The sequence below is a fragment of the Cupressus sempervirens genome, chromosome 5, assembly GCF_028749045.1.
Source record: "Cupressus sempervirens isolate cs-2001-9-10 chromosome 5, ASM2874904v1, whole genome shotgun sequence".
NCBI lineage: Eukaryota > Viridiplantae > Streptophyta > Pinopsida > Cupressales > Cupressaceae > Cupressus > Cupressus sempervirens.
Genome location: NC_143122.1, coordinates 653,818,165 through 653,840,271, shown reverse-complemented (window position 1 = coordinate 653,840,271; position 22,107 = coordinate 653,818,165). Strand labels below are relative to the sequence as shown.

The following is a 22,107-nucleotide window of genomic DNA, read 5'->3' as shown; positions in this document are numbered from 1 at the left end:
AGTTCGCCATTGACCTTTGATCACAGATAGTAAGTGAAGAAATGGTGTTGTCGTCAAAGTCCGAGTCAGACGGGGAACATTAGATAGATGAGGGAAGAACCCGCATGGATCCGAATGATGAGGGCATTTTGGAATTGGAGGAATGTTTAGGAGATGAGACTAGTTCAGTGAATGGACTTTTCCATTAGCAGAGGGAAGACTATGAGCTCTTCTATTCTTACATGCTTGGCGTCGAGGAACCTGAAGGTGAGAAGGAGGTATTCCCACCAGAGTTTACGGAATACAAAGAAGGCAACACAGAGATCAAGGAGAGTCCCACCCATCGCTTTGAAGGGAAAGCCATTAGATATGAAGAGCCGTCAGTGGTGGTCACCAATCTTGGCGACGTGGAAAACTCAAGGAACATACTTGTAGGAGACGACTGGAACCCTGTACTAAAGGCTACAACATTTAAGATCTTTATGGAGTATAAAGATGTATTTGACTGGACTTATAAGGATTTAAAAGGGGTCCTGCCAGAGATGTGAGTTCACCACATACCTTTGGTGCTTGGAGCCATACTTGTGCATAAGCGACCATACACAATGAATAAGAACTACGCGGCACACGTAGATGAGGAAATACAACGAATGTTGGAAGTCGACATAATATTTGAAGTCCAAACAAGTGAATGGGTGTCACCAATTGTGATATCCATGAAGGGCGGGATCCAAATCCGGATGTGTGGACTTCCGGTGCCTGAATGTTGTCACGATAAAATATCCCTTCCCCATCCCGTTCATGGACACAATTCTGGAAGAAGTGGTAGGACACGAGATGTACTCCTTCATGGATGGATTCATTGCTGAAGAAGATAAATTGAAAACTATCTTTGTGGTGGAGGATGTAGTATATGCTTACAACTAGATGCCCTTTAGATTGTGTAATGCATTTGCTACATTTTAGAGAATCATTTTACACATTTGACAAAATGTCAGTAGGCAACTTCCAAGCATTTTTCGATGATTGGTCCATCTTTAGCGGATAGGACAACAACTTGAAGGCACTCCAAGAATGTATGGAGAGGTATCGGTGGGCAAGGCTGGCACTGAACCCTAAAAAGTGTTAGTTCATGGTTCCTCAAGGAAAATTACTTGGGCACATTGTTCACAAGTTAGGATTGAAGATTGACCTAGACAAAGTGTGGGTGATTGTGGAAATGGAAGCCTTGACAGAGGTAACTGGAGTGAAATCTTTTCTCGTGCACATTGGATACTACAGACAGCTCATAAAGAACTACGCTTGAATTGCACTTCCCCTCGACAAGTTGACATGTAAGGGAGAACCGTACGTTTGTAGCTCCGAGCAGGAGACTACCTTTAGAGAGTTGAAGAATAGATTGTTTTGAGGGAAGCACATGAAGGTTTGATAGGTGGCCACATGGGACCCGACACAACTACATGGAAGGCCCTGCTTGCTGGATTATGGTGGCCTTCACTTTACAATGATGCACGAGAATTGGTGTTAAGTTGTGGTACATGCCAAAGAGCCGACAAACCACTTAAGCAGGATTTCATGCCGTTAAACCCTTCCCACACTTAGGAATTGTTTGAACGCTGGGGACTGGACTTCGTGGGTCCGCTGAAGTTGAGTAGGGCCTAACGTTGCCGATACGTGGAGTGGTCACTGAATATTTAACAAAGTAGGTAGAGGCATGGGCATTGCCCAACAACTCTACAATAAGTATTGCAAAGTTTTTATATGAGTAGATCATCACATAGTACAACATACCCATCTAGTTGGCAAGTGACAGAGGAGGTCACTTTGTGAATCACATGATTAGATTACTAACAACTGAATCATATTTTCCATTCGTTGTCAAGTCTGTATTACCCACGAGCCAATGGCAAGGCGGAAGCGACAAACAAAATCCTTGTGGCTATCATATATAAATCATGCAGAGTCGAACACGTAGACTTGGAGGAAAAGTTGCCTTCGACGCTACGAGCCGACAACACAACGTTCAAAGCCACAACTGGATTAATGTTTGGGCAAGAAGTCGTGGTACCAACTGAATTCATGGTCCTGAGCCTCCGGATTGCAATTGAAAATAGACTAGGAGATATGGAAAGTCTACAAGAACGCCTATACCGACTAAACAAATTGGATGAATGAAGATTAATGGTGCAATGGGCGATGGAGGTGGTGCAAACTTGTCAAAAGGCATGGCATGATAAACATTTGAAAAGGACAAGGTTCTAGCTAGGCCAACTGGTGCTTCGGTATAATGGCCGCAACGAGATACAACTGGGGAAATTCAAGGTCAAATGGCTTGGACCATATAAAAATCAGAGAAGTTGGCGATAATGGTTCTATAAAGTTATGGACCTTGGACGGGCGAGATTCTTGATGCCATTAATGAATCGAAGTTGAAGATCTATCATGAACGACAAGAAGGCGAGCCAAGGGGTGATAGTAGCTGAAAATTAGACTTAGAAAGTTAAAAAAAAAACAAAAAAAAAAAAGGAAGCCGGGGTATCCCGTGGATAGTGCCTGTGGACAAGTGTCCCGCGGGCAATGTTCTATGGACAAGTGTTCCATGAGCAATGTTCCATGAACACTGTCCCGCAAATGTGTGCCCACATATAAGAAACTCCTGCGGAGAACAACGAAACAAAAACAAGAACTTCTGCGAAGAATTTTGCAAGGAGTGTCTATAGGGAGGGAAAATAGCTTCCACGGAGGAGAGTGAAGGGTGTTGATGGTGAGGGAAAAAGGTCTGCCACTTGAGAAGAAGCAATGCCCATGTAAAGGAAAAAGGTCCGCGTGAAGGTGTTTATTGAATTCATGGAAGTAAATGTAGCGGGAGTAAATACATTCAATGTTTATAATATAAAATGATGGCAACTTTCAATCTTCTGTCAACGGGAACCATTGTTTGCCAACGAAGATAACTAATGGAGGCCTGCAGAAGGAAAAGATGGATTGTAAAGCCCAATATTTTTTTTTGAATGATGCCATTTTGTGGACATCGTCCTGCATGAAAAGGAAGAGGTTCGCCCATGTAATGTCCCCATTTTAGCAGTTGACCAAGTGTGTGTGCGTTAGCCTTGTTCTACATGGTCCCGAGGGCTAACGAAGGGTTTAATGGGATCTTGGAGTGTTTTGGCCTAGTCATTTCCAGTTTGGGCCAAAACGAAGTTGATTTACTCAGTTTCAGGCATACTTACTATTTTTAGTAATTCGGCAGGACACAGTGCAGGTCAATTTTGGTGATTGGATTCGATACTCCTGGGTGAGAGCTTTCCGATGAGCTATCACTCGCATTATTCGGAGTCCGATTGCTAATACATTTTAATGCCTGAAGTTTTATTAAAGTAACGTCTAATTTAATTGTAAAATATTAAAGTGTTACTTTAATATTTATTTTATGGTGATGTGTACCCAAGGGAGACATAAGGGGTATTTTAATATATGTTTTGTATTACACATCTTTATCCCACATTGCCCATATGAGTTGAGCGGACCCGTGGGAATAGAATAAAAGGAAGCATTTGTAGCTTCATTAGACAGGTTGAATATGAGAAGAAATTGGTGTGTGATTTGCAGCTTTGTTCTTGGCATTTGAGGACGTCTATCCTCTCTTGTAACATTCTAGACGTCATTCCCTTGGGGTTTGGCCTTTGGAATTCTTTCTTATTGGCTTCATTATCAGGCAGTTTAGTTGCATTTCCGGCTACAGGCAGATTTGATATTTTGCTCATATCTTCTTCACTACTTGTCCGACGCTTATGCCGCTTGGAGGGAATGGTATTATGAAGGTAGTGGACTGATTGGAGGACAAAGTATTGTAGCAGCAAGTTCGTAAGCATGGGCTGGAGTATTATGACAATATTGCTGAAGTAATTAGTGAGTTGATAAATCTGCCCTGTATTTGGTTTTATGAATTCTGAAAATAACATTTTATTAGCAGCAGTTCATTTCCACTTTGCATATTATTGTAGTTTCTTTCTTGTTTATGTTGTATGATACCAATTCCATGCACGAAACACAACAAACAAATAAATGTTTGATTTCCAGAGTTATAAGGGGTTTTAAGAAGTTGAATGCAAACTGTTTGACATAATTCCTTTCAGCAATTTGGTTTAGTTTTTTGGGACATCCAAGGGTGTCCATTACAGCCCATCCGTAGAAGAAGTGCAAAAGCATGTCACACTAGAAGAAAAAATAAGAGCAAAACAAGATAGTTTTTGTGGAGAAGAGTAGGGGGACATTCCACAGAGGAAGAGTAGAGAAACAAAGAGAAGGAAAAAGCTCGGCCGATAAGGGTTAGCCGTGGGAAAAACTGAAGAAATAAGGGGAAGCAATTGCCCTTCAGAGAAGCATTGCCACGGGGAACCGAAAGGAGAAGCAAAACCTAACCGTTTTTTGTTACAATAAAGACAAAATAGGAGACCGTTAGTATGCAGTCTATAGGGAAAAGAAGACAGTGGAAGAATCAGTTGAAGGAAAATAGTGCTGAGATAGACAAGAATGCGAGAGTGTTGGCCTTAGGAGTTTGAGTTGTAGGGTTAGGAGCATCGAGCAACAAGAAGCAGAAGGTAAAGGCCAACCTTTCCCATCTCACAATACAGTTTGAAGGGTTGAATGACAGTGAGTGCTGCAAATGGTTGCAAGAAACGACTAACACAGACCTCATCAAACAAATTTTGATCCATGCGCAAGTGCATTGGGTAATACAATTTCTAGTGCTTTCCATTTGGCTGTTTGAGATGATATTAAGAACTATAATCGAAACATACAATAGGCACAACAAAACAAGTGCATGTGTATACAAGAAGCATCGTATGATGGTTGTAACATACGAATTTTCAGAACAAAATAGAGAAGAACTAATATCTGGTTTCACATAGAAATGAAAGAGTTTTCTTCCACCAACTTTCGAAATAAAACATCCTTAATTCCTTTTCATGAGACATTAACTAATTTAACTACTAATGAATAACTGAGATAACCATTCAATTGAAATAACTAAAATAACGATTAAATGAAGTAAATGAAATACAATTAACTGAAGTAATTGAAGTAACATTTAATTGAAGTAACGGAAATAATGCTTAACTAAAGTAACAATTTTCCTATCTTCAGTTGCATATGGTAAATAAAATACATGATCAGTTACAAGAGGACTATAAATGCATATCAGGAAAGGAAGGAAAAAACGTACAAGAAGTAACTGGCAAGTCTTTTACTAGTTGTGCAAGCCTCGACTTTCGATAAGAGGAGAAGCATTGACTCAGGCTTAACCTCCCAACCTCGGACCATATTTATCCCCACACAATCTTTTGAAAAGAAAGGTCCTCCCTACCCTGGGATTGGGCTTGGGGTCTAATAGTCCAGCCACTTGAGCATTTCCGGTGTTTAGAATGTCCGCACAGTTATGGACGGACATGTTTGAATAACTGGCACTACCAACATCAAGTGATCTTATGAAGGCAAACATGCCCTTTAACGACCTTGGCCAAGGTTTTTGGATGGGTTTAATTACCCGATCACCACTGCTCGACTTGACAACAGGGAAACAATAAATAGGAACATGCATGAGCTAGTAAATGACTTTCCTTTTTAAAATAATATATAATTGTTATATATGATTATGTTTCCATGTTATTGCAGATTTCTTTATCACCTCTTCACCTCTTCCTTGGCCATACAGCTTGGTGAGTCCCCGGTGTTTATATCTCAGAATAAACCAACTCATTCTGCTGATCCTCAGCTAGTGTATGAAAAATTACATGTTCCAGTATATAATCAGCTTTTATAACTTGAGGAAAAATAATCTTAAGACTTGTAGCAATACAATTTGATTCTGTCATACGGCAGTAAAAATTAAGGATGTATAGACTTGTCATGAACTATTGATCTCGACTCAGCAAGGGAATAATTGGCTTACTGAGAACCTATATGGTGACACCAAACAAAGATGAAGTTCAATATTTCATGGAAATGTACCTTACTACTATAAGTACAAATGCAGTAGTAATTTGATAAAGAATATATATATATATATACATATATATATCAATCGATTATGAAAAGTTGACCACATAACTTGGTTGTTGGAAGGAAGGGCCTTGGCTGGGCGCTAACAATCCAGTTCTTCCACTGGAGTAATTCCGAACGCATAGCTCTGAGTGATTAACAATCACGACTTTTAGCAGAGGTAGAAAAGAGAAGGTAAGGACGTGACAAATATTGCAGAGATAAATCGGAAATAAAATGGGGAGAGAAAATCAATTCTTGTTCTCGGTTTCTCACGGCTCCCAAATAAATAGAGGCATTCGATATCTCTAGACTTTCAAGAAGCCGTAACTCTTAAAGAATGTTTTTCCTTGTTGGACGCCGATATAATATGCCCAAGTGTGCAATTCGGTTTCTAGTAAAGAATTGAATAAATAAAGAAAAGAATTTGAAAATTATAAATCAAGGATAATTTGTAATATATTTATCTACTTGCACATAGATGTATTTATAAGATGACATCATATTATATGTTTTATCCAAGGTCATATCTTATGTTATATATATATATATAATTATATGCTTTATTTGGAAGATTATTTTATCATCTTGTACATGTATTTAAATGTACATATTAGATAGAATCTTGCATAAAAATGATATTATGGTGTCACCTTTATTTCTATATCTATTTGCACATACATAAATATGTGTTACAATGAAATGATAGAAATGTCAACCATAATCCGATAAAGATATGTACTTTAATTGAGTTAAAATCATTAATGTTTTTAATGATTATCTTATAGCTCATGCATGTCCAAATGATTCTACCTTGCTATACAAGTCGCTAGATCTTTACCAAGATAGTTAGAGGTCATACTTGTCGACCAGATAAGTGGACCAAGATAGTACCCCATTCCGTTGATCCCGTTTAGCAATGCTTCTCCCCTTTATCTTCTCCTGCAATCACTCGTGCAACATTTTCCATGATAATAACAAGTTCCATGATAAATCCATAATAATATTTTTAGCAAGGAATTTAATTATTAACCATAATTCCGAAACTGAGTAACTACGAACTACTATTATCATATGACAAATAATGGATAACGACCATCATGATTAAACAGTTAAACAATAATGAATACAATGGATATATTTAACTACCCTTTTCACATGATTATGAAAGAAAAATCCATTCAATTCAATGGCTACAATAAATTTAAATTAGGTCAAAATTTGGGATGTAACAACGATCTCCTTCAAAGCCCAAGATTTCAACAGGGTTCTTGGCATTCCTGGCCAAGGAGGCCGCAAAGTGGTGACCACAAACCACAAACTGCCGCAAGAATGCAAGGAGTACTGGGTGAAGTTGGTGGGATGTGACCTCACACCAGAGGAATTTGAGTCTGTCGTAAAGGGTACTAGGAGTCTAGGATTGCGACAGGACTTCATCCAGGAAGGCCATTGGAGATGTATTATGGATGTGATAAAAAGCAGGTCAATTGGGGTGAGTAGGGCTTCAGATATTGCCCTGCCTCAAATTACCTTTATGAATGATCATGAATGGTACGGTGTATGACTGGGTGACCATCCTCGCAGATAGAATGGAGGAATTCATGACACTAGCATTGCACATTCTATATGACGCAACATGCTATTGTGTTGTTCCTTGAAGCAGGGCTCCATCAAATCCTAGTATATGAGTTTGAAGTCCCACCAAGAGGAAGATTGGCGCCAGGAGAACCCCCAATATTATACTGGAGGCCTTTGGACATGGGTGGTATAGTGGCTGGCCAGAAGAGGGTATTGTAGGGCTTAGATGCCTACAGTGACATGGATAGTGGACGAGAGGATACCACGGAGAGTGGTGGGACCCATTCAGAGGGAAATTGTACTTCGACAGAGGTTGGGAATGCAGATGTATGGTCCCCACCTAGAACACTTTTCACTCAGTTGCCAAATTTCGTGTTGTTGACATCCACCACCCTGCTCATTCCTCCATTTGGCTAGAGGCATGCGCTAGTTGTCATGACTCCACCCACAGCCATGACAGAAACCACAGATGTTATGACTCCAGGGAACATCTCAGTAGATCCAGTTGCACCAGCCCTAGTAGCAGCAATGCCAACAATAGGGTTAGTGGAGATGCAAGCACCAAAGCCCGAGCCTCAAGTTCGACTAGACATGATTGGCTCAAAGGCTGTTGTCACCATAGCTTCATCCGTGTTGGCCAGACCCATAAGTGTGGCTCAACCAGCACAGCCAAAGGTCGGGAGCATTGGAATGGCCTAGCCAGCACAACCAGAGGACGAGGGTGTTGAGGTGATGGACTGAGTCGGTGCATTTTTGAGACAATAGTTCCGACTCATTCCTACAAATGTCCATTCCTCCATTCAATCCCTGACGCAGGGAGAGGTATCCCTAGGAGGAGTTGCCATTCAAGCACCACAAGAGTCGAAAGTACCACAATCCAAGGATACGCCTAGAGAGAAAGATTGTTGCCAGAAACCCCAATATTTTACTGGAGGTATTTGGACACAGGTGGCACAGTGGCTGGCCAGAAGAGGGTATTGTAGGGCTTAGATGCCTACGGTGACACGGATAGCGGATGAGAGGATAATATGGAGAGTGGTGGGACCTATTTGGAGGGAGATAGTACTTCGATGGAAGTTGGGAATGCAGATTCGGGGTCCCCACCTAAAACACTTTTCACTCCTCAGTTGTTGACTTCCGCGCGCTTGACAACCACCACCTTGCTTATTCCTCCATTTGGCCAGAGGCATGCGCCAGTTGTCATGACTTCGCCCATGGCCATGACAGAAACCACAGATGTTATGAGTCTAGGGGACGTCTCAGTAGATCTAGTCGCACTAGCCCTAGTAGCAGTAGTGCCAATGATAGGGTTAGTGGAGATGCAGACACCAAAGCCCGAGCCTCAAGTTCGACTAGACGTGATTGGCTCAGAGGCTATTGTCACCATAGCTTCATCCTTGTTGGCCGAACCCATGAGTGTGGCCCAGCTAGCACAGCTAGAGGTCGGGAGTGTTGGAATGGCCCAGCCAGCACAACTAGAGGATGAGGGTGTTGAGGTGATGGATCGAGCCAGTGCATTGTTGAGATAGCAGTTCCAACTCATTCCTGTAGATGTCGGTTCCTCTATTCAGTCCTCGAGGCGGGGAGAAGTATGCCTAGGAGTAGCTGTCATTCTAGTGCCACAGGAGTCGAGAGTACCACAGTTTGAGGATGCGCCCGGAGATGAGAAGGCCACGTTGGAGGTGGACATGGTTGCCACAAAAGGGACACAGATGGATACAAAGATGGAGCAGGATGCCGACATCGAGGACAAATTGAATTATGGGTTGGATGAGGAGAGATGCATGGCATACATCAGAGCTATGGAGGTTGTGTTGGAGAGAGGTCGAATTATTGGGTAGTATGCTTTGACCTGTAGGAGGGAGTTGCAATTGGTCCGAGCTTGTATCCATAGGGGTTGCTCGGAGCGTTTTCGCTCTTGCTTTGATGCCAAAGGATGGCCAGCTGTGGAAACACTAGAGATGCTGGCTGATTGGACTACAGAGCCTGAATTGGGATCGTGCAATACTACTATGGAGAAGCTTGCACATGAGATAGTAGGGGCATATAAAGACATCTACTATGCTCATCGATGTGTAGAGGTAGATAGGGAAGCAAAGAGGGTTGCAGTTGCGAGGTCCAAGGCAGTTGAGGCAGAAGCTCGAGAGAAGCTAGTTGCTGAATTGACTAGTCAGCAGGTAACATGGGCGGCTAAGCGAGCAGTGCTCTTGCAAGTCAAGAAAAAGGCCAAAAAAGGATTATAGGTGGCCTAGCCATGGAGGCAACAATTCTCCTGAAGGAGGTGGTGGAAGTGAACACACAGATGCAGATGGACTTACGTATACGCACTGATCAGGTCTACGAGTTGCACTAGCTGCTGAACACTTTAGGGACGCAACCTCCTCCCTAGTCTCTGTTTGTTTCTATGTTTGTATTTTGTCTCCTAATTTTGTTAGTTTTGAGTTGCTAGGAGACGAGTTTTCTTTTTTGGGGGGATGATGTTGTCCGACAAATTTGGTAGTTAGATGGTTACGGGTATGGGCTCAGTTGTGTCGTCTCATTGGCACCGTGTCAGATATTATAAATGTGGCATACACTTATTTATTTCGCATCATTGTATTGAACATTAATGTTATGTACGAAAGCATTTGATGAATGAATAATATTTTACTTTGTTAAGTTATATTTTTTTCCCTATTCACCTATGCCATTTCTTCACTTACTATCAAGCCCACTTTGATACCATGTTACAATGAATAGATGTTGTAGTTGTATCAAACAAAGGAGATGAAAAGTCCTTATATAGATTTACAAATATGATGTTTCTAAAAGAAACATGAACTAAAGACGAAAAATAGAAACTACTTAATAAACTAAAGACTAACTAAGATGACCATTAAATAAACATTATAATATTCTAGTAGGAGTAGACGTTGGCAAAAAATATGGTTTTCAAAATGTCAAGGCTGCTGCAATAAGACAATTTTACAAAAAAATTACCATTTGTGCATTGTGTTTTTATAAACTAATACAAAGAAAAGGGTTTGTCCAAAAAAATGTAGGGTTTTAAAAACTTTTCAAATCTTGAATCTTGATTCCTTTTCTTCTAAGTTACCGATTCGGATGCAGATTCCGAAGCGGATTCTGGAAGCGGATACAGGATGCGGGGATTTTTTTTTTTTTTGGATGCGGATGCGGGAGGAAACGTATATATATATTAACATATGCAACAAAATGCAAGAAAGATACAAAAACAAATCATTTGATAAAGCATAATATGACTATGAATCTATGATACTTAACAGTTAATTGAACCCTTAAACAAAATTCAAGATATTTCAAAATTCATATGATATTCATATATCAATATCAATATGTGCTTGTCCAACATTAGCGTTTAGTCTTGACTCTTAAACAATAAGTTCAAATAGGTCATGTTCAAGATTCCAACAAAATAAAATTTAAAAACATGGTAAATGATTGAAGTCTGAAGATTCAATCAATCAGAGTCTGGCTCTGAATCATAGGGATTTGCAAGAAAATCCACATTCTCATTGTCATCTCCAACTGCTGAAAGATCATTTGAACCAAGCATGGTTCCACTTATGCTAGATGCACCACGTGCCACACTAAAATCATCACCGTCTCCAACTGTAACAAGATCATGAAGTGTTGCATCCAAATCTGCACACTCAGGGGCTACATCCCAAAGCTTTGTTGCCCCGTCCTTGTAATGATCATTCTTACGTGACAAAAGACGCAAGTTGGTGTGGACAAAGACCAAGTCCTCAGCTTTCTTGGAGCCTAACCGGTTGCGCTTCACTGAATGGATAAAGGAGTATGTACTCCAATTCCTTTCAGCCGCAGAAGAACTAGCAACCTATATAGTTGTCACAAAACATACAAATGAAAAGCAAATTAATTTTATAGAATGTGTGAAACACTAAATTCTACAATGCAAGTGTAAACATAAAAATTTAAAACAAATTTACAAAACAAAATAAAAAACTTACTTGTGATAGGACTTTGATTGCAAGAGGTTGAAGATGCTTGAAAGGTTGACCATACATGTACCACCATGTGATAGCTCCCATTCTATTTTGGTCCTTTAGTGCAAATGGAGAATGCTTTAACCCCGAAGCAAACAACCCAAATTCTTCCCTCACTTTTTCATGCATTTCTTCCAGTGGGAAGAGTCTTGAAAGGGCTTTGTGGCACCCCTCAGCAACCTCCTCATCCGCAAATGGTGCAACTCTATCCGGCATACCAGCTATCTCCTCACTATAGTACCTAGGAGATAAGGCATATGCAAGGAGGTGCAATGGGGTACTCATCTTATTCCAACGATGGTTGATAATTGCTTGCACTTGTTTGCATAAGGCTTCACATTGTGTGGGGTCACTCTCATGTGCTTGTATAGAATGTTTTACCGTCTCAACCATGGTGTCCATGCCATCATACACATCCCCTAAGCAAGGTGTATCTGTATCAGCAAAACGGAGCATAGTCATGATGGGCTCGGTGAAATCCAATACATATGCCACACGAGCCCACCAACTCTCATTCAAGATCAAATTCCTGATCCTTTGTGCTCTTTCTGAATTTGAGATCTTCCATACACCCCATTGATGACCGATGACCGTTTGACTTAATGCATCTTTTACCTTGAGGAGTCGTCTCATAACGATTGTATGAGATGCAAAACGGGTCTCAGCAACCTAAGCAAGTTAACAATATGTCAATTGACAATATAATTATAAATTTTAATTTTTAACTAAATTACAAAACCATGAAACTTATTAATTTAAAAAAATTAATTTACCTTCAGCAACTCCAATTTGGAGTATGTTCTAAAAATGGATTGTGACATGTGGTGGTTGGTCACAAACATCTGTATGTCCTCCCCCTCTTCATATATTTTCTTCACCCAATCTACTTCAGTGCCAATCCTCTACATGATCAAGTTAAGGGAGTGAACAATGCACGGAGTCCAAAAAATATGGTCATACCGACTCTCAACTAAAGCACCCGCACCCCTGCAATTTTTGGCATTGTCAGTGACCACCTGTACCACATTCTCACTACCCACCATCTCAATGGCCTCAATGAGAATTCTAGAAATGAATTCCGAATCCTTCACTTGCCCTTCACAATCAATGGCCTTCAAAAACATTGCCCCTTTGGGGGAAATTGCAATCACATTAATCAGTGGCCGGTTTCTTGTATCCTTCCAACCATCTGACACAATAGTTAGACCCGAAGTTTTCCAAGATTTTTTTATTGGTTGAAGGTCTCTCTCTATATGTGCCCTCTCTTGTTGCAATAAAGTTGTATGCACCTTTTCATAGCCCGGGCTTGTGTAGTCAGCTGGTGATTCTTTGATTGCTGCCACCATTTCCTTCCAATATGGTGATCTCACCAAGTTGAAAGAAAGCCCATTCGCATAGAGGCAATGTGCAATAGCTTCATCAGCGCGGTCTCTTGCCCCCATTTTAAATGCGGTGTCCAATGGGCCTCTTTTATGGGTTGAAATTTCCACGTCTTCCTCATCCTCTTCTGGCACAGGTACCTGCAAGAATGGGTGTTGGGAGGATGCCATTGGTTCAGTGGGTGTCTTTGGCTTGCTCTTTGAGGAAGGACCTTGATAGTAGCTTTTTTTTGATCTATTGATTAATGCATCAGCAGCTTCTTGTTCTCTTACAAATGAAAGTATTTCCGCACTAGTCATCCCAGTACCATTTTTGCCTTTGCACATTCCAAATCCTTTGCCAGTAGGGCCCATAAAATGAAGCTTCACTCGAGAATATGAGCTATTGAAAGGTTTGCCTTTGTTACTTTGACAATAATTGCACTTCCAATAGTATGAGCCACCTCCTGAAACCTGTGATATCCGTGTTGTATGTCTCCACAAAGGAGAACCTACATCAATTTTAAAATTATCAGTCCCTTCCCCTCCTTGGCCCCCCACTGAACTTTGACTAGCACTACCACCGGTATCCATTCTTGTCTAGTTTTTTGCAACCTATTTTATAAGAAAATAAATAAATTTTAATTAGTTCCTAACAACGATGAACATCAATGATCATGCATACAAGTGGAAAGAAGTGAGAAAAACTACTAAAATAGATACCCAAAGTTGCTTCTACATATCTTTCAAAAAAAAAAATTTGAAAAAAAACTTTAAAAAAATCTTCAAGAACTTAAAAAATCATCAAAAACTCAAAAAAATTCATCTAAATACTCAAGAAAAGGATTGATCACTTACCTTGAATGGTTTAAACTTCTTTGAGAAAGCTATCTCTCCCTCTTCGATCGATCCTCTTCGAAAATGCTGAACTTAGCTTCACAATGAAGGAGTGGCTGTAGGTGCAAACAAAACTCTAAAATGACTCTTGTGAATGCTTCTATGTTGTCTTCTAGGGTCGTTTTAGGGTTTTATTATGAAAAAATGCTTTAAAAAATGCTTTTAGTCACATGTTGTTTCATATTTTAAGTTAAAATATACTTTATTTTATTAATTTTCTGCCTAACTCCCGCGGATGCGTCCGGATGCTCCCGGATTCCCTGTGGATGCTGCCCGGAAGCCACCCGCAGGCATCCGGATGCGGGTGGAAGCTGATCCGGATGCTGCCCGGAAGCCACCCGCAGGCATCCGGAGGCTTCCCGCATCCGTCCGCATCGGATTCGGAAGCCAGGCCCTACTGGCACGAATCGGTATCTGAGCTTTTCTTTCAAACTCAAAGTCAAACTTTAATGTTCAAAGGAAAAAAAAATCAACAAAGCCTATATTTTGTAAGAAAATTTTGTAAATACATATTCACAATTTTTTCAGGAAAAAATCTAGGGTTTTCTATTATTCTTTCATTGAAGTTTGAAATTTGGATTTGAAAGGAAAACATTCAACTTCAAGGATTGGAAAGTTTGAAAGAAAAATGAAGATTGTTGTTTACAAAATACAAAAAAAGAAACCAAAAACATTAATAAATTTTCACTCTTAGTTCCTACAATAAATTTGAAATGAGATTAGAGCTCTTTGCAATTGTTGGTATGGGCTCTTTGATGCTCCAAATGCTTGTATTATGCTGTCCCAATGTGGTTTGTTGAAGATTTTTACCTCTTTCTCCCAATTGGTTGCACTTGTATAGACTCTTGTTTTTTTTCTAATGTCCACTTCTCTTTACTTGCCAATACAATGAAATAAAGTGCTTTTAAGGGTTGTAATGAACAAATAATGCAAAAAAAAAAAAAAAAAAAATTAAAATCTTTAAGTTTTAATGTTTTTTTTCTGGCAATGTTGTTCGAGTCTTGTCACTGGGACTCTTCAGGTCATCCTGGACTTGCTGACTCACGAGTTTTGGCGAGTCATGTCCTGGATTCGTCAGATTCCAAGTCTACGCCTCTGGGACTCTTCCAGGGACTCGGCTCATGACTTGCTGAGTTTAGGCGAGTCCAAGTGAGTTTGGGAACTCTGCTCCAAAACAAAATCTAATGTATTATCAGTTAATAGATACAACAGAATTGTAGAGCCATGCTCTTGTACGAGTCTTCACACTTATACATGATTATGGAGTAATTCCTTTATCATAACAGTATTTGAGCATACAACTTGATACAACTTCAAAATACAAGTATATAATATCAAAGTAACGAGAATCGGAATCGTATCGGAATCGGCACGGCCGAATCGAATCGTGAATCGGGGGTGAATCGCCGGTGAATCAGCGATGAATCGGCAAATTTGAAAAAACCCTTTAAATGTAGAGATTTTAACAATTTAAGACTTATTTCATGCACCCTTTATTGAATATAACTTAAACACACTATAACATCATCAAATAGAAGTTGAAACTTAACATATATAAACATGGAAGTTTGTGTTTACCACATGGGGTAAAGAGTTTTTATCACCCAACTTCACATCCAACACCTACTCCAAGTGCTTCAAAGCATATCACCCCTCTCGAAAGGCTTGCTCTATTGTTCTCTCCACCACAGACACTCCATGCCTGTAACAGCTTCAGGTCTCATCAACTGGTGAGACTTCCCACGACTGATAACCGCAGCGACTGGGGGTCTAGGGGGCAACGCCCCCAGCGGGGTCGAGGGGCAGCGCCCTCGTCGCCAAAACCAAATTTGCACTCTGAAACCCACACAAAACTATATGGAACACAGTGTTTTTGTGATTTTCTTTTGATCCCACACTCTTTCTGGAAACCGCTGATGTTTTACTACCTGATTATGTCTTTCCCTTCCCTTGGGCATCATCCGTTATGCATTCTAAACATTTTTTATTTGTCGTCGTTTTTTTTATTTTATTTTTTATTTTTATAACATATGGTTCTTCTTTTCTCTTCTCCTCTCTTCTAGTCATGCTTAACAATTAGAAGGCCCTTTAGGGTTATAACAAAGAGGAAAGGTAAAAAAGAAAGCAAAAAACATAAGTGATTTTTTTATTATTTCCAACTAAACATGCATGCTGTTGCGAGCCGATTTTTGGCGATTTTTAATGGCGATTCAGGCGATTTTTTGAGTGAATCGCCGATACATGCGATTCAGGCGATTCACTCGATGAAATCGCCGATCACGATTTCCGACTCCAAAAAAATCGGGGTGCATGAATCTGATCGCTGAATCGGTGATTCAGGCGATTTCAGCGCGATTCTCGTTACTCTATATAATATATAGGAGATTACAATGCATAAAATAGATGCTTCAAAAATGATATGCCCAAAATTGAAGATGAACATGTAAGCCGCCAAAAGTAACTGCACATGCAAAACAACTTGCCAACTGTTAATCAACCTACCAAATATGAACAACACCTCCAACGCATCCTCTTAACATACCACTGAAACATTAAATGGAATGCAGCTACATGCATAACTCAACCTATAATGGTGATCTCTGAACTTGACTTCTTGAAATTAGAGTCAGCCACTAGTTACTGATAGTTAGAGCTGAGTTAACAATCACCCACAACTTCAATCAACTCATACAAGGTGGGATGCACTCCTACAAATTAGAAACATCACACTGCCACTTAACATGTAGAATACAACTCAAAGTGACACTCCCAATTTGACATTATCAGATGCATATCATTGATATTATATAGGAATATAAGCTTAGGATAAAATACTTAAGTAATATAAGAAAATAAGATTAGGTGAAAATAATTAAATAATATAGGGAAATAAACTTAGGATAAAGTAATTAAACAGTCACCAATTAATTGATAGAACTTGCAAAGGCTAGGACACCTTATGCTCAACACTACGTAGTCATTTTTAACATTTATAATAAAATTCCATGATTGGGCATATAGAGGTTTAACAGTTAACATCCTTCCTCCCATAGTTAGATATTTGAATCTGTTATCCTCTTGTTTCTTTCAGACATTGGAGCTCATAAATGCCTTCCTCTTGCTATTAGAATTGGTTTTACTTTCTAGTCCTTACTTGGTCATTTGTGGACATTAATGTAATCTATTTCTTTAGCTCACAAGATTTCTGAATGGCTAATAGTCACAGGCATATATTTCAGGTCAGATATATAAGAGGAGGAGTGGCAAGAAATGTTGCTGAGTGCATGTCAAAGCTTGGAGAAAAACCCTTCATCATCAGTGTTGTCGGGCAAGACTTGGCTGGCATGTTTCTTTATTTGTATCTATGTAATAATCCATCATTTGAGTTCTTGTACTGAATATCACTGCATTGGCTTATTCAGGAAATTCATTGCTTGACCATTGGAAATCGCTTGGTTTGTCCATACATGGTAAGTGTGAAGCTTATTTTGTAACTTCCTTGGTAGCAACTTATTGTAGATGGTCCATTTGTGTCCTTTGATAATTGATGAAGATCATGCAAATTGAACACAAGAGGTCTAGTTTGATTGTCTAATAGTTTCTTGATCGAACATGGATATTTTTCTACCATAGTCTTGGTCAGATGTGAAAGCATTTGATTTTTAAGCTTAATAGTCTATGCCTTTTCAATTCCGCATTGTACCTTCAGGAATTCGCAGGTGTAATAACATAGCAACACCTATTGTATCAAACATATTTGACAGTGAAGGAGAACTATCAGCTGCTGTTGCAGATGTAGAAGCAGTCGTAAGTTTCTTTTCACCATGTAATTTTGAATCAAATAGGTTTTACTGCAATATGCAATTATTTCTCTTCAGTATTATTTATAAATTCAGGATTGCTATCTTTGTAATATTTCTGCAATTACAGGAAAAGGCCTTAACAGCAGAATGGATAAATCAGTTCAGTAGCTATATTGGTTCTGCACCTTTGTTGATGGTTGATGCCAATTTACATCCTTTGACCCTTGAAGCAGCTTGCAATTGTAGGTTTCCAAAATCTAAAGCTGTTATGCCTATATGCATATAAGAAACAAGGATTTTATGTGCCAAATATTTTTTGATTTGCAGTGGCCAAGGAATCAAATACCCCAGTCTGGTTTGAGCCTGTATCAGTTGCAAAATCTGTTAGAGCTAGAAGTATTCTTAAACATGTGAGTAGTCAAAACCTAAAGTTTGTTTTTTCTTGCAAAATTTGCTAAGAGTGGTAGCTCAGAGTTGTATATATAGTCAGAAATGAATAATCTATTTTACAGTTGCACATCATGATTTTTTATTTGTTGTGCATATATTATTGTTTATTTTGGTGTCTGCTGCACTTGGAAATCTTGGAATTATTTCCTGTGCGATAATTGATATGTAAAATAATATTTTGAATACTTGTGCAGGTCACTATTATATCACCTAATGAGGCCGAGCTTATTGCTATGGCAGAGGCTGTTTCTTCATTAAATTTAATTAATTGTCTTAAGATATTGGAAGAACGTGAAAAAATGAGTATTGAAGCAGTTTATGGACTCCTTAAACCAGCCATAAGCATATTACTAGAAGAAAGTGTTAAGTTAATTGCTTTGACACTAGGATCCAATGGTGTGCTTCTATGTTTCAAAGAGATGTCTAGTTTTCAGAGGATTCATTTCACTTTTTCTGAATTCAAGCAGTTCACTGATTTTGATATAATGGGTCCAAGAGAGAGGAATGAACTGCTTCTCGTAAGCACTCAAAAGCCAATCCCCTCAAACAATATCTATGCCAAATGTCAGAAGCTTGGGCATAACAATATCCACCTTAATTGTTTACACCTTCCAGCTCTTCCTGTATCAGTATTGAGCCTTACAGGTGCAGGAGATTGCTTTGCAGGAGGAGCTCTTGCAGCTCTTTGTGGTGGAAGAGATATTGTAAGTAGTATGGCTTTTGGTGTAGCAGTTGCGAAGTGTTCAGTCAAATCTGAATTGAATGTACCTTCAGATTTCTCTCCAAAGTTAGTTTCAGGTAAATATTTCTACATGGTGAAATTGCTTTCTTGTATGGGACTAGATTTTGTATGTCATGCGAAAATATGCTATCATGGCTTGCTTGTTTATCCTTGAAGATTTAGAACTTTAGTTGTAGGTTCTGACGTGTTTTTGTTCAAGTATCACATCCCTGCAGCTTTTTGGAAAACATTTTCTCCCTAAAAAATTACACACGATCTTAGCCCAAAAAGGCAAGTTTAAGGAGCTGACTATAGAACTGTACAAGTTGACTGGCCTGGATATTCTGTCTAGGAATATTCTGCATGCCAAATAGAACTTTTGATAAACCTTTTTTGTAATGTTTTAAGTTTGTTATGATAGACTAAATCACTGTTCTGTTTCATTACCTCGTGTCTTTGGCAATTCATTTATTTGTGAAAATTGTATAGCAGTTTGGAAATCCATTCTCTAATAGAGTTGGGAAATAATATATAAATAACGGGATCATAGCATGATTTCATTCTGAAATAAGGGGAGAGGATGAAGAACACCATTTGATGAGTTATTTTGGCTTTACTATTAAATTATTAATTTATTAAATAATTTATCATTTTGTTAGCCTTAGAAAATTTGTGAAAGTTGTAAGATTGGTCAAAATATTTTGGTAGGGATTCTTACAGATGCCTCGTGTATTATTTCTTTTTCCTTTTCCATGCACATGAAAGTGTTTTAAGTTTCATTTGTAATCCCAGTGCATAGCACAAATGTGGGAAGAGCATTAAAGATCAAACTTGACTTGGAACTCCTTGGGGACTACAATGATATTGTGACACATGGAGTGCGCTTCCAACAGTATTTATGCATGATAAAGAGAAAAAAGCAAATGTTTTCATGGTCTCAAACTTTTGGGAAAGCTTTCTTCCACACAGATACATGTTTGCATGTTTTGTGACATTTTTGAAAGCTTGGCACTGTTAAAAACGATTTGCAAGTTGCAAAAAATGCCCAACAAGTTTTAGAATGTCTAGGAGTGTGCTATAATGCTCAGGCAAGAAGAAAAATGCACCTTACATGTTAAAACGCTTGTTGAGCATATGGAATTGGGTTATCATGCCCAGATACACTCCTAAATGCCTATGCACGTTTCCTAATACCCTTGACAAATTAGATATACCTGAGAATGGTTTGGAGAATTGACACTACTGTTTGAAATTTGAATAATGTTTGCTGCTGTAACAGTGTTGCTTCTGGTGGGAAGTGTGCTATGATGATGTAGAATGTCTTGACAATGGTTTTGAGCAAATCACCTTACAAGGATTCTAAAAATACTCATTTATTGAAAAACTGTGCCTAGCTACAAGGAAAAATGGCTAGAGGAAAACTCTTTGGTAAAGTTCCAGATTGGTTGCAGATGAAATTAGATAGTTTTAAGAACTATGAAACATGATTAAAAACACATTTTTCATTTTCAGTAAAAGGTAAATGTCTGAGATTGAAATTTCTCACTTGGGAAGTGAAAATACAACTGGAACAAGAGGGTGTAATATTGCTTCTAAACAAAATTATGCAAATCCCTTTCAGTTTTAAAAGAAGACAAGATGGGGGAGGGATATGAAGACACTCTGGTATATTCCTTATGATCATTCAGCTTCAAAAGAGTAGTGTTTGAAACTTTGATGATGCCATGTGTCATTTAACATCAATCTATTTCTTTCCCGTTTTGATATAACATAAACTCTGAATCATTTTTAGTTGTTGAGTTCTGGAGAGAGGCTGATGAAATTTCTTTCAGGTGAACCTTAGGGTAATGTTTGTAACGATTTGAGATTTGTATTGTCAAATTTATGAAAACTCTGTATAATATAGGTGTAGTCCATTGCAAGTTTGATTTCTGCCATGATATTGTAAGTTTTCATTACTGAATCACTATAAGACATACTTTTGTCAGTTGTGCAATGTCTCTTCATTCTCTCTTGTATGCTTTGGGGAATCCAAGGGGTTCCTAGGTGCACATTTGCTGCATTTGGACTAGGTTTCAGTTGGTTTGTATCGAAGAGATAATAAAATTTCTTTTTAAGAGTTTCTTGTCATTGGAAGTCTTTTTAACCTGGTACGTGGGCTTTATAATCTGGAAATGGATTATTAAGTATGGGATGCAATATTTGAACATGAGGGAATTTGAGACTCTAGGCTTTGTAAGGAAAACTCATGACATAGTTTTGTCCAATTTGAAGGTTATTTCTTCTTTGTATTTATTTGTTAAGTTACCAACTTGAATTCAAGTTCAGGTTAGGGGGTTCTCGTTGGTTTGGCTGAACTTCTTTTTGGAATTTGGGTTCATTTGGGATCATTAGAAGAAAAACCATGTAAAAATCATGTATACATTTACACATATACATATACATATACATATACATATAAATACACACACACACACACACACATACATATAAATATATATCTGTATATATATACATATACATATACATACATACATACATACATGTATGTATGACCTAGAAGCATGTGTAAAGATTAGAATGTCAAATCACATCATATAAACTATAGTTGGTAAACATGGACTCGACAATCCAAAAAATGTGATGGCAAAAAACTGGCATAAACTCAGCAACTTAAAAATTTGTTTAAATTTCACTAGAAACACATTTTGCTTTTGTAAAATTCAATGACAAGATGTATCAAATGAGTCCATTAATGAGGACAAAAGTGTTTTCTAATGAATTATATTGATTTGAATGCAAATTGATTACAAAATCGTATCCTCATGTAATAACTAGCTAACAATTATAATGAATGTATGATCGTCGCCTTTGAAGATCATCATGATCCAACATAATTTATAACTTGCATATAACACCATTTTACATCTTTCTCTTCACTATTCTAGTTAAAACTTTGGGAGAGGTTCTAAATTTCGTAATAATCGCATTTGAATCTTGGATATTGATTGTATGATATTTCATCATTGATCAATGATATTATGATAGTGACAAAACTAGCTGTATAATTTCTTGGTTTTGGTCTCCACACTCGACCCCTTCATTGTAATCAAATTCCTTGCATGACAAGAGATCCCACTTAGTGGGGTTTTCGGTGTTGACATCCTAATGGGTTTGAAGACTAGTAATGATAAGTTGCATAAACTGTTAGATGTGAGAATAAACTATTAGCTGCAAAATAACTAAGTGCT

At 38.5% G+C, this 22,107-nt stretch overlaps 1 protein-coding gene across 2 annotated transcripts in view; it reads left to right on the top strand.

Moving 5' to 3' along the window:
- LOC149557586 (pseudouridine kinase-like) overlaps positions 1-22,107 on the top strand; it is a 155,335-nt gene that overhangs the window by 52,170 nt on the left and 81,058 nt on the right. For both annotated transcript variants that reach the window (XM_089832225.1, XM_089832224.1), the window contains exons 3-8: positions 17,122-17,224; positions 17,305-17,352; positions 17,592-17,689; positions 17,813-17,927; positions 18,013-18,095; positions 18,330-18,933. In XM_089832225.1, the coding sequence (XP_089688351.1) occupies positions 17,122-17,224; positions 17,305-17,352; positions 17,592-17,689; positions 17,813-17,927; positions 18,013-18,095; positions 18,330-18,933 (1,051 nt within the window). The remainder of the gene's footprint in view (positions 1-17,121; positions 17,225-17,304; positions 17,353-17,591; positions 17,690-17,812; positions 17,928-18,012; positions 18,096-18,329; positions 18,934-22,107) is intronic.